This window comes from Protopterus annectens, chromosome 4.part0 (assembly GCF_019279795.1).
Source record: "Protopterus annectens isolate FY-2018-M chromosome 4.part0, PAN1.0, whole genome shotgun sequence".
Taxonomy (NCBI): Eukaryota; Metazoa; Chordata; order Ceratodontiformes; family Protopteridae; genus Protopterus; species Protopterus annectens.
Window position 1 is genome coordinate 1,062,403,522 of NC_056733.1, and position 14,162 is coordinate 1,062,417,683.

General features: G+C 37.2%; 1 protein-coding gene across 1 annotated transcript in view; it reads right to left on the bottom strand.

Moving 5' to 3' along the window:
• Nucleotides 1–2,227: 2,227 nt before the first annotated feature.
• Nucleotides 2,228–14,162, bottom strand: part of SLC23A1 (solute carrier family 23 member 1) — a 505,682-nt gene continuing 493,747 nt past the window's right edge. Inside the window, exon 13 of the mRNA XM_044069843.1 lies at nt 2,228–4,229. Within this exon, the coding sequence (XP_043925778.1) occupies nt 3,982–4,229 (248 nt within the window). The 3' untranslated portion in view covers nt 2,228–3,981. The remainder of the gene's footprint in view (nt 4,230–14,162) is intronic.

Genomic DNA, 14,162 nt, shown 5'->3' on the forward strand with positions numbered 1-14,162 from the left:
TTTATATTATTTCCTATAGCTTTTACAGATGATTGTATAGATTCTTCAAATATAAATGCAATGTTGATCTTAAGAAATAAAGATGTAATTTTTGGAATCAGTTATTAAATTAGAATATGTAATGAAATAATATGATTTTCACTCAAATAATTGTTTTACAATACAGACTAACAGACACTAATAATATCTAAAATACGATATATAACAGACTCTAATAAAAATCCTTTACATTCTTGTAGAATCTTTAAAAAATATAGGAATACTTTAAATAATAATAAAGGGTACATTTCAAGTATATACAAATTAATAAAATATCAAATACAATTATTGGGACTTTTTTGTCAATTAAATATTAATATTATTTTGGATTCTGATAAAACAGATGATTTTAAAGTCACTTGGAAATACTTCAACATCTTTAACCTGGAAGACATTTTCATGGAAATTTTTACATAAAGCTTTTATTACCCCACATAAAATTGAAGTTATGTACAAGAAACATAATATTAGGTACTAGAGATGTAATTCTAGTTTACAAACAGATTGGCAACATATGAATTTTGATTGTGAAGTATTAAAATCTTTCTGGGATAAATATTAATATATTTATGCAAACATTATGGTCTGACAATTTTAAGTTAACTAAATGTTTAGTAATTTGTAATGCTCCATTTTCTTGGGTTATTCCTAAATCACAATATCATCTTATTTTGGAATATTTTAGCAACATTTTTGCAATAGCTAGAAAAGCCACTAAAAGTTAGAAGAATTCAAATACTATCTCAATGGCTGAATTTATAAATATTGCAAAGACTTTGTTATAATGAATTACATGTTATTGAGGTGACAAGTAATAATGCTATGAGAAATGGCTGAAAGTAGAAAGTTTAGTGGGAAAGTATTAATTGAATGTTGATCCTTCTCTTTATTTAAAAAAAATAATTTTCTTTATATATATATATATATATATATATATATATATATAACATGATTGAATATTGGCTATTGTAAATAGTTACTTTGTGTGAAATTTATATGTTATGTTTCTTTATTGTAATTGATTAATATTTTAAAATAAAAAAAAAATGCTTTTTCCCAGCTTAAAAAATATTTCTTTTTTTCAGCAAAGTAAGTTTTCTTTTAGAAAAAAAGTAAAGTGGAAGTTTTGTTTTTCTTTGAAGGAAACTTATCTGTCTAGCAATGGAACAGCATTTGTCCAACAATCAATCCGCGAAAGCCCACATAGGAGCACTCTTCTTTGTGGCAGGAAAGCTCTGAAGGACTTGGAGACCAAACCTGCCTTGGTTAGTCATTTAGAAGGTGCTCTGAAGTCTTAGAAGCTGTCCAGCTTTTATATTTATATAGCATAGAACCCATATAGCTTAAGTTACTTCAGCACTGATCATAATGATAAACATCTTCTAACATACTTAGCCTTTCAACTCTCATAATCTATTGAAGACAAAGGAAAAATAATATAGTCCTCCAGTAACATATTGCTACACCTGAACTGAGCTGCTTTTTACTGGGAAAAAAAGTGTGCAAAAAACATTTTTGATAAACAATACTTGCAGTTTCCACAAATTATGTTTTGTATTCAGGGAGTGTATTCAGGGAGTCTGGCTGTTGCTCATCTAGCCACAGAAACCCCGCCATGATCAGACCTCTAGTGACTATAGATTAGTAAATTTCTAAATTCTTATTCTTCAATTGCAGTTACTTATATATGTTAGTGTGATTTTAAAATGTAGTCTCTGGAGTATGCTTTCCTACAGAATGATTAGTGATGTAGTCAGATTTTATTTCTGGACTGCATATCTAACAAAGAAGCATCAATGCTGAAGAATTACATGTCAGCACAACTGAGTTTTAAAACTTTAATTCTGGATTATTCCTTTCAAATTCATTATCTGATATTGTTTTAATCTTATCTTACTATTCTGGGTTACAGGTTCTGGTGTACCTATGACACTTTATTTTCTGGAGTTCATATCCCATTACACCATTCAGTTTGAATTTAAAATTCTAGCTGCAGATAAGAATATGTGTTTATATTAATATATTCAGTATCAGCATTTGGTTGTAACCCAGCATTGGATTTTTGTTAACCTTTTGAATGCAACCTTTACACTCTAATTATATTTTATAGAATATTCAGCATAGTTTCTGATTCTAGATTACCTTTTCCTTTTAGAATATTCATCACAAATGCTGCACTCTGCTTTCCTACTATTTTGCAGCCCAGTTTAATGTTTAGATGCTCAGTATTGGGCCAAGATGCTGATTTTAGAATAAAGTTTTGGGCATTCCTGGACATAGTGGGTGGTAGATTCTTCTATGAATAACAGCCTCTTGGTGTGCTTCTTAATGTAGATTTTAGATTTTTGTTCTGAATTACAGCATCATAATTTGTGTATTCATTCTTTCTAACAACTTACACGTGATTCTCTGTGTGAAGGATTTATGATTTAATGATGGACTGATTTCCAGCTGGACATTCAGTATTGTTTCTAGAGACTAGCTCTGCATTATAGTCCCCCCAAACAAATGTTAGGAGTTGGATTATTATTGTGTTTCTGCTTATGCATCCTGTTAATACTGTAATAAAGCTGTAATGAAAAATGTAGGCATTTTTCCAGATATGAAATTTAAATATGCAATTGCACATACATTATTTCAGTGATGTGAAGAAAATATATATAAACCTGCATCTGCTTTTAGCATTTATTTATTTATCTATCCTTTGTTGACTGGTTTAGTTCTTCTAGACTAGTGACCTCTTTTCAGAGGAGATCCAAGGTAGTAGTTATACTATTAGGGGAACTTTGGCTAGGGCATTTGGGAACTTTCCCAGCTCTTTTCGATATATGTTGTTGGATCTCTTACATCCATCTGAGCTGCCATCAGTTCAGACGGACGGGGCCTTGGTTTAACATCCCATCTAAAGAATGGTATACTCAGGACTGCAGCACTCCCCTTATGCTGCATTGCAGTGTCAGTGCTGGAAACTAATCCATACACCTGGGTAGGTGTGTAGATAATATTCACTTTGTTGTGATTTTCAGGTCTTCATATAATCAATTTATAAAATCACTAATAGTGCTGACACTAATGTCAAGAAATGAGTGTTAGATTGTCTGGACAGTCTGATGTTAATTTTCTAGTCAACATTCTCTCTTCTGCTCTCTCCTTTGCTGTAGCTGTCTGAAATAATGATTTTTAAGAGTGGAACAGTAACTCGAGTTTTCCAGTAATGACCTTGATGGTGGGAATTCTACCATAAAGCAGAAGAGTCGTGTGGCACTGGAAAGCATTACTAGACTCTCTTGTAAGTTTGTATGTGTGCTTGACTGTGTGTGTGTGTGTCTGTGTGTGTATTTGCTTATGAATGCAATAGCTGTATTCAAATTGCATTCACTTGGATAAACTAGCACTGTAAGACATTGATTTGAGAGTGAGGTGGTGGAGAGCCTAGGAACCTAGGGCCTGTAACTGTGCTATGTAGTTGTTCAGTCTGGAGCTTACTTGGATGTGGATGGTGTAGGTTTGTAGCCTAAGGCAACAGTATGCATTTCACATATGTTCGTGAGCCCACTCTTAGCTGTTTATAGTTATTTATATTTATGTATATTTATATTTTATTTTGTTTGGTGTTATTGATTACTAATATTTACTGGGACAGTTTAGCAGATGGAACTGTAACCCCTGACCCTCAGATACTGGTAACAGTGATATGGATTGAGAGATCATACACCTAGTAGTCCATATCATTAGAAGTACTAGTTTTGAAGTTTGTTTTACACTGATTTCTTGTTCAGCCATTCAGAATTGCTTTTGGATAAAACGTTCAGTTTCTCTGTTACTTTTGAGACACTTGTGCTGGATTTCACTTTCTTAATACAAAAATCAGTGTTGTTTTGTGGCTGTTCACTATATAGTGTTAGCTTCTGGACAGAAATATTTACTGAGACTGCAAATCGATTAGACTCTTGTGCAGACATTGTCCTCAATGATTTCTTGTGTGTTTTCAGGGAGTTTTTTGTTGCCAGCATGCTTTCGTAGAGTAAATCCCTTGAACACTGGGCAAATAGGGAGATACTTGAAGCAAGCAACTCTTTTAACAAAGCTCATTCCAAATGGAAAATCATATGATTTCACTTCTTTATGAGATTCACTGCTTGCATGTGCTCCTGCCATCCACTGGATAAGGCCTCGCTCTACTGCAGTACCTGTCAAACAAAAATTGCATCAATTAAAAAAGAAAATGATTACACATTAAGCAAAAAATACAAAATGTCACATTTGGCTACATTTTCAGCAGTGTTCATTGGTGTATTCCTATTACACACACACACATATATATGTAGGGTGGATGTATCTGAACCAGTTCTTGTTCTGCACTAGAAGATGGGCAGTCTTTCTGCAAGTATGTGTGGTGCTGGTGAATGATGATATGAAGAAGCCTGCTAACTTCATCCTCTGAAAACACGCAAGATGCTGCCATGTCTTACAGAGTAAGTGTAGGAGGCCCGTGTCTGCAGGCATTTGAGGACATGTGACTAATATCTGTACAAAGTAATGTTGATAGTAGGTGCTTACCATAATGAGAGATCTGAACAAATCATGGCAATGCTCACACAGTGTAATCACATTACTGAGGTCTCAAATTAAGCCCACAAATATATTCACTTACTTAATTTACTTCATTATCATCATCAACAACCCCCTTTTCCCCATTTTCTACATGGGGTTAGGGTGTTGTGTCAATTGTTGCCATCTCTTTCAATTCAGTGCCACTCTCCTACCATCTTCAACAGTCATGCCTGTCTGTTGCAGGTCCTCTGTCACACAATCCATCCATCTCTTTTCTGGATGCCCTCATTTCCTCTTGCCTTCTTCCTGTCTTTCCTAAATCTTCTTCAGCAGATTATCTTCTGATTTTTTGCACATATGCCTGAACCACTATAATCTATTCTAGTTGACCTTTTCTGCAATTGGATCTCCTTTAGTCTCTGCTCTGATGTCCTCATTTTTTTGCCTGTCCCACAGTGTGCATCCTACCACCCATCAAAGGCACTTCATCTCCAGCACCTCTAGTTTTCTCAACTTCTCTGCCTTTACTGCAATTAGGTTTCTGTACTATACAGTAGTTCTGTTTTCCCCATTGTTTTGTACACCTTACTTTTCAGCTTCTTTGGCATTCTTCTTAGGTTCATAATTCATAGGTTGGTACTAGGCTATCAGCTGTAGGGTCTATACAAGCCTAGCCATAACAATTCCCTGGCTATTTCGTCCCACTGTATTTACTTCCCTGGACCCCTGTCTAGCAGGGTGACTGATGTGATCCCCGGAGTGAATTTCCTATCTCCCATCCAATCATCAAGGTTCTTTTTGAAGAGGGCCAAAGAGGCGCTCTGCTTGACATGTATGGGCAGTCTATTCCAGAGTCTGGGGAGTCTCTGGGTCAGGAACCTATCCATCCAGCATGTTCTGTTCATTGTGATGACAAGGTTTACATCCATGTCATACATCACCCCTGACACTCTGTACCACTTGGCTGCAGACCCTCTGATTCTAGCTTGGACCTCTTTAATCAGACTTCCCTTCTCCTCAACCACCCCTCCGAGAATACTTGAAGCTGTTAATCTGTTCCACTATTTTCCTTTCTATCTCAGTTCTGAGCTTCTTCTGATTTTCCTCATTTGCTGCCATTAGAACTGTTTTATCTATACTCACTTTCATCCCACCTGCCTTCACCTTTGCCCTCCATTCCCCTATCCTTTGCTAAAGTTCTTGCTCAGTGTTTGCCTGTAATGCCACATCATCTGTGTACAGCAACTTTATTGTCCTGTCCGCTCCAGCCTGTTTGTTGATGTAGTCCATCACCAGTATGAACAGCAGTGGACTTATAGCTGACCCCTGATGCACACCCACTCCCACTGGGAACCCCTATGTGAAACAGAACACTGTTCTTACTTGAGTCATTGGGTCTTTGTACATAGCCTGCACTAATTCTACCAATGTTTCAATGTTCTGGGAGTTTGAATTACAGTGGGACTGCCAAAATCAGTTTTCTTGGGACCTTGTCATATGCTTTCTTCAAGTCTATGAATGCCAAGTTGGATTCTTTCCTCATCTCTAGCCTCTTCTCAACTGTCTGTCTCACTGCAAACATTGGTTGTACTGCATCCTGCTCTGAATCAAAACTGCTCATCTCCCATCTTACAGTACTTTCTACTACTCTCTATATTCATTTAGCAGTCACATTTTCCAGAACATTCATACAGTGTGACAGGAGTTTAATGCCTCTGTACTGCCCACAGTTGTGGATATCCCTTTTTTGTACACTGGTACTAATCTCCTGCCATCTGGGATATATCACTATAAGCACCATCAGGAACCATTTCTCTAATACCTTACCCAACATCGTGATCATAACTGTTTTAACCTTATCTGTTCCTGCTGCTTTCCCTGACTTCATTTTCCTTAATGCTGTTCTTACCTCTAAGGTGGGCTCCTCCTCTTCTTTTATCATAGGCTGTGTCTGCAGCAGTACAGCTTCTGTGGGATTTTCTTCATTCAGAATCTGCAGACAGTAGCCCTTCTGCTTTGGATTTCCTATTGGCTAGTGAGCTGGTGAGTAGGTTGTTGCTGGCATCCATTATGAAGGATGTCTGACTACCTTCTTTATCTTTCTGTCTTTGCCTTGCAACTTGATAGAGTTTTTTTGTGCCATCTACTGAGTCACTTTCCAGAAGCTGGTAGAGTGCCTCTGTTGTCTTGTTCTTTGGTATTGCAATTCCTTTCTTAGCCTTTTTGTTAGCCAACCAGTGTTCCTTCTTAGCTTGGTCCGTCTTTTCTATCTCCTACTTTTTCCTCCACTCCATCTCTCTTTTGATGACTTCCTGGACTTCTACATTCCACCATGAGCTTTTCTTATGTATCTTATTTCTGTACCTGGCTCTGCTGCATATCTATTATGTAATACTCCCACATGCTGTTTTGAGGTGCTACCATTCTTCTTCAACCCTTCCTGAGGTGCTAGGGCCCTGAGTAATTCCTTGAACTCTTATCCTTTCTCTCCAGTTAACTTCCAGGTCTTCAGCCTGGTCTCTGTTGTTGTTAGAGCCTTCCTTGACCTCTGCTTGCAGCTGATTGTGGAAACCAGTGTGCTGTGGCCTGACTGTTTTACTGTGCATGACTTTGCAGTCACTGATTCTACCCCAGGAAGTCTACCTGAGTAGCATGTTGGCCACCATCAAACCATTTGCCAGACAGAAGTCTAGAATGGCCTCTTTTCCTTTATTCCTGTTACCCTACCCATGTGGACCAATGCAGTCCTCCAATCCTGGTCTGTCTGTCCTGATATGTCCATTTGGGTCTCCCATTACCAACACCAATTTATGTTGTCCTGCTTTATCTAGTAAGTCCTGCAATTGCTGCATGAATGCCCTTTTTTTTCATTATCACAACCCTGCTGTGAGGCATAGGCTGAGATTATGAATACTGCCCAATCATTACATTGGAGACTGATTGCCATGGGTCTGTCATTAATTCTGATGACATCCCTCACTGCCTTCTGAAACCTCTCCCTCACCACAATTCCCAAACCATTTGTAGTCTGTCCCCCCCTAAGTAGTAGATTCTGGATCCCAAACTGCTACTCTGCCCTTCAAGTCTTGTTTGTTAGACACAGAGGATGTTCATCCACCTCCTTACCACCATGATACCCACTTCCAAGCTGCTTCCTGTCAGTGAACCTAGACAGAGTGTAGCAATGTCTAAACTGAGTCTTACAGAACAAGGTGGTGTACTGCATGTTTGGCCTTATTGGCTAATGCTGAAGAGGTATCACCTCATGTAGCCTGTTGCTGTCCTACACTGTACTTCACCCAGTCATCCTACTGGTCCATTACAGATATGATGGACAAACTTGTTTAATGGAGGCCCCACTAATAGCCCTTATATACCGTTTCTCTGGAATAAATATATATATATATATATATATATATATATATATATATATATATATATATATATGGACTCACTTCAGAAGCTCGAAATACTGAAATCTCGAATTTCAGTATATCGAACCCAAGAAGTGGAATCCACAAAACAACGAAAACTAAAAACTGCAAAATTCGAAACCTCGAATACCGGAAGTTTTGAATTTTGCGGTTTTATACACACACACGCGCGCACGCGCACACGCACACACAATCACTCTACTACATGAAACCAGGGGGGCAAGCCCCCATGCACCCCGCATGTGGGTGGCTGCATCCCCCACACCCTCCCTACTTAAATATTCTCACTCCGAGGTCGCACTACATATAAACACACACAAAACACCACCACACAAGCTACTTTCTCTTCGCACACACACACACACACACACACACATCACAGCAACAAAGCACACTGACTCACACGACAGTCCCTACCCAAACCCCTTAACACACACACACACACACACTCTTACCTGAATACATAACCATAGCGGAACTTTAGAAGCGCGAAATACAAAACCTTCGGTATTCGAGGTTTTGAATTTCGAGCTTATAAACTTTCGCTATTATGTGGGTTCGGCTTCTTGGGCTCGAAATACTGAAATTCGAGATTTCAGTATTTTGAGCTTCTGAACGGAACCCATATATATATATATATATATATATATATATATATATATATATATATATATATATATGTATATATATATCTGGGTCTACGTTCATCGAAAGTACACCCTACCAAAACTAAAATCGCTGATTCCTTTTAAGCAAAAGTGCTGTTTAATGAATTCACACTTTTGCGAACTACACATCACCGAAGAATGGTTGGCAGTTCCGGGATCATGTGGACCAGCAGGTGCAGTGTTTTTCAGTTGTCTGTTACTTTTGTAATGGGAGTGGAAGGTTACAGCAGTTGGGATTTGATGGTATAGATCGTGGTACAGTGAGGATAAGGGAATACACCCTTTTCACCACTGTAGTACGATCTTGGAGTTAGTATATATAATTAGCAGGGATGTGCAGGGGGGGCTTGCCCTCCTTCAAAAATTTGTTTTTAGTGTATATGGCTGTATTTCTGTTATTTGGTTATTTGTAGGTCACGAAAGTGCGATTTTTGTTAAACAGCACTTTTGCTTAAAAAGAGTCAGTGATTTTGGATTCTGTAGGGTGTACTTTCAATGAACGAAAGTAGACCAGTATATATATATATATATATATATATATATATATATATATATATATATATATATATATATATATATATATATATATATATATATATATATATATATAAAATATATATATATATATATATATATATATATATATATATATGGGATCACTACATAATCTCGAAAGTTTGAAATACCGAATTTCAAACTTTCGAGACTATATAGCCGAAACCCCTAATTACCGAAAAAACAGAAGCGCGAATTTCAAAATCCCGATCATCGGGAGTTTGACATTCACGCTTCTGGTGTTGTGGTATGGTGGAAGGTCAGGTAAGTATCTATGTTTAGATGTGTTGGTTTGGGGTTTAGTGTGTAAATGTTGGTTTGGGGTTTAGTGTGTAAGTGTGTGTTGTGACTGTGATGTTACCACATAGGTGGCAGTACACTAAACACCGAAAGTTTGATAAGAGATTTAGGGACACAGGTGGACAGTGGTCTCACCTTTGATAACCACATCACCACAACAGTCAGGAAATCCTTCTATGTGGCACACCTCATCACTAAGGGCTTTTCATCCAGAAAAAAGGAGGTCATTGTCCCACTGTACTCATCCCTCATTAGACCCATTATAGAATACAACGCCCCATTTGGTATGTACCTCTCAAGACATCTGCAACAACTGGAAAGGCCACAGAAATACCTCACTAAAAGAATCACAGGCCTAAAGCAGATGCCCTGCGCTGACCACCTTAAAAAACTCCAGCTATACTCTGTTGCATATTGTCTACTCAAAGGTGATCTCTGCTTAGCATACAAGGCCATGTCAAACTCAGAGCTATTGGACATGCTACACTTAAAGAAATCCCAGTCCCTCAGAGCAGCCAGGGATCCCTCCAGGGATCTAAACTTTGAAATCACAATAAACAAAACATGCTGGAGGGAGACGTTCCTGACCCAGAGACTCCCCAGACTCTGGAATAGACTGCCCGTACATGTCAAGCAGAGAGTGCCTCTTTGGCCCTCTTCAAAAGGAACTTTGACGATTGGATGGGAGAAAGGAAATTCACTCCGGGGATCATGTCAGTCGCTCTGCTAGACAGGGGTCCAGGGAAGTAAATAGTGTGGGAAGAAATAGCCAGGGAATTGTTATGGCTAGGCTTGTATAGGCCCTAGGGTTGCTAGCCTAGTACCAACCTATGAACCTATGTGTCTGTGCGAGGGGAATGTTGGTGTGTGGTGGTGTTTCATGTGTTTGTGTATGTAATGCCACCTTGGAGTTAGAATATTTAAGTAGGGTGGGGTGGGGGTGCAGCCCCCCTGCTTGTCTGTAGTTTAGGTTTGTGTGTTTGTATTCTGGGAGAAGGTGTGTGTATGTGTATGTGTGTGGTGTATTTTGAGTGTAGTTTTCAGTAGTTTGAATTTTGTGGTTTTGATGTTTCGGTATTTTAGTGTTTTGGGTATTTGGTCTCGGGAGTTTGGGCGTCAGTAGTTTGAGTTTTCAGGATTTAGTAGTGGTTCTATACATATATATATATATATATATATATATATATATATATATATATATATATATATATATATATATATATATATATATATATATATACAGATTTACTTTGCAAGATCAAAATGCCAGTAATCCAACTTTCATAATGCTGAGACGACAACACTAAATATTCATAAGGCTGAAAATCTAAATTGCCGACTCTCAAAAAACTGACAGTACAAAATGCAATGTACTTCTCATGTAATGCAATAACAAAACCAACAACCAATCATATCTAAATACTGTCCGATCACTTTAAATTTACATAATTGGTACATAACTCTCCCCTAAACCCTGCCCACCAACTAATACCTGTATACTCATAAAAAATCCAACTGAATATTCATGAAAATATCTATACCACCAGGATGAATATTCAGTGGAAATTTGTAAAAGCAATAATTACAATAATTTTATTTTTATAGTTTACATTTTTGCTGCACCCCCAAATCCCCTACAAATTAAATATATCAACTTTGAGATCGCACTACAGTGTGGAAATGAGCATGTTTCCTGTTCTGCTCAGCTGAGGTCAACAACAGTCGGGATTTCAACCATTCGATCTTGTGGAAGACGTTAAAATGAAGTTTTGCTCATCTGAAACTTCAGCGTTGTTGTCTTGGAATTATGAAAATTAGTCTACTGGCATTTTGATCTTGTAAAGTATATATATATATATGTATATATATATATATATGTATATATATATATATATATATATATATATATATATATGTATGTATATATATATATATATATATATATATATTTTTTTTTTTCTTTCTTTTGCATAGAAATAGTTTTAAGTTATGCTTGTGTCATCTACACCTCTGTCCTCAAGCTCAAGCTTCTCTTTTTCTGCCCCTCCCTGTGCTTGTTGCTTTTTGTTGTAACAAACCCGTTCAAATTGATTCACAATACAGACCTCAATTTGCTGAAGTTCCTGTTCTTATAGTCATGTTTGATATGGGGGTGCATATCTGTAAATGGTAATGAGCTAGATTCAGGGAAGTTGCATGTCTTGTGGTGTGTATATAGTCTAGTACGTTCAAATATAAACATCATGGAGGTTAAACCATGTCCTCTGGGTCTCAATTTTATTTACTCAATGTTCAGAAACTACATGATGTAAGAGGTAAAGAAATATTTGCAGAGTAAAATAAATGTATCTGGAAAAGTGAAGAAATACATTTGAAGTCAAAATTTCTGTAAAAAGGTGGCCTAATTGGATGCAACAATAACTTTCTACATGCATGGACACCTGGCAGAAAACTGAAAACTTTTGAAACTAGAAATCTGATTTAGTTCCTATTATGATTTGATTAGCTGAAGGCGAAAGGTACAATCTGCTACATTAATGCTTATCATGGGGGAATGAAGCCTTTAAGGTATTCATTATTTTTTTTTTACATTTTCTTGAAGAGGTGACAAACAAAATATCAACAATCTGAGTGTAGTTTAGGAATTATTGTAAGCCCAGAATTTGCCACTTAGCATTTGTTCCTTTTGAAGGCACAAAATCTTATAGAGGCTATAGTTGCTTATGTTACTGAGCTGAAAATACATAATGAAAGGAGTGGCAAGTTACTTACAGAAACAGAGCTGACCTTATGAACTGCTGTAGATGTGTGCAGTGTAAGTGAAATTCCCAGAATTAATTAAAGAAAAGAAGTATGCTACAGTGATAACTTGAGACATTTTCCAATCCAGTTGGTTTTCTGCAATACACACCTGGGAGTAGTCTGTAATGATCACTGCATAATAACGTTGAAGCATAGTGGCTTCTGGCTCTGGGATGTAAGATGCCTGCTTCAATAAGTCTAGATGACTGAACTGGAACAGCAACAGCACATACCACCCAGTGACAGGGCCAGTGTTAGCATTTTGGGGGGTTCAGCAAATGTCAAGTTAAGGGCCCCCTCGGCACTTACAGTATAAGTATCATCCTGTCACTGCCACACCTCCTAAGAAACCTTTTAGTTTGTGCTACAAACTTTTAGGAGTAGTACACACAGACAGACCTGCAGCTACAAGCTCTTACATTACAACAGGCCTATATACCACACTTTGTTGACCTGCCTAACAAAGGGACACTTACAGTTACTGTCATTTAGATGCAATAATGATACATTACAACTCTATGACTGGGTCTGGACTTAAATGAAGTGATGACTAGGACTACTGTTTCAACACCCCCCGCACACCCTCCAGTCTCACTCTGATCACTTTTTTTTCCCCTTTCTCACATTTTGCCTTACTCTCAGCTTTTTCAAGAAGCCATAACTTTCTATATGTTCCCCATTTCCTCCTAGTCCTGCTTACACCCTTGATTTCTCTCTCTCATTATCCATACCTCTCACGTTCCTATTATTACCATAGAATGTGTAAGAATACTCTACACTCTACCTCTCATGTTCCTATTATTACCATAGAATGTGTAAGTATACTCTACACTCTACCTCTCACATGGAGAACTCTCTTTATGAAATAACTCTAGTAGAAATTTAAATTTAGAATTTTGAATTTATGTATAATCCTTTTTAGTTTTAACACTGTTAAATTAATTGTAATTGTTGTGCATTGTATTTGAATTTGTCTACTTGAAAGTTTTATAATGTTTAAGTATGTATAATACCTACTGTAATCTATATTGTTCTGGAGCTTTTCTCCCCAGGACTCCATTGAAAATGGGTTCATTTTGGCCCAATGGACTATCCTGGTAAACCAACTGCAAATAAATAAATAAATAAATATGCTCTGAAGTGCATTTTAAAGTTTTTTTTTCTTTTTACACAACCTGTTCATCAAATAATGGCTTGAAGAGAAATTATAATTAAGGAAAGAAATTCACTGTTGCTGTTCAGCTTTAGTTTTCCTTTCATCCTTTCAGCACACCTTTCCAGAACAAGACAGCTCAGTAATACCATTTAGGAAATTACTCAAGTCAGGGCCCAAAAAGCCATAGCTTTACAGATGCTCTGGGATGCGTTTTACAGCATTTCCTTAGCATTTTACTCCAATGGTGGCCTAAACAAAAATCATGAAAAAGAAAAGAATTTCAGTCTTATTTTTTTCTTTCAATGAAGACATAAGTTGTGGCCAAGGCTTAATGTTCAAAGCTGACAAAATAGTACCTCACAATAAACTAACAAGCCAGTTGTGGGATTACATAGGTCTTATCTGGGAATACTGCCTCCTTCCCTAACCCCCCACAAAAGACAGTCACTGCCTATACATCCCTCCGGTGTTAGATTAGGATGAAAGCAGAGGTTTAAATTGCCCTAGCCATATATTGCAAGTAACTGCTGATATACATATACATCGCATGCTCATCCTCACCACATCCCTCAAAGTCAGCCCCATGTATATGAGCCTGATGTGTGATTGTGAGAATGATTTCAGTAATATACTCTAATTTGTTGCTCCTAGATA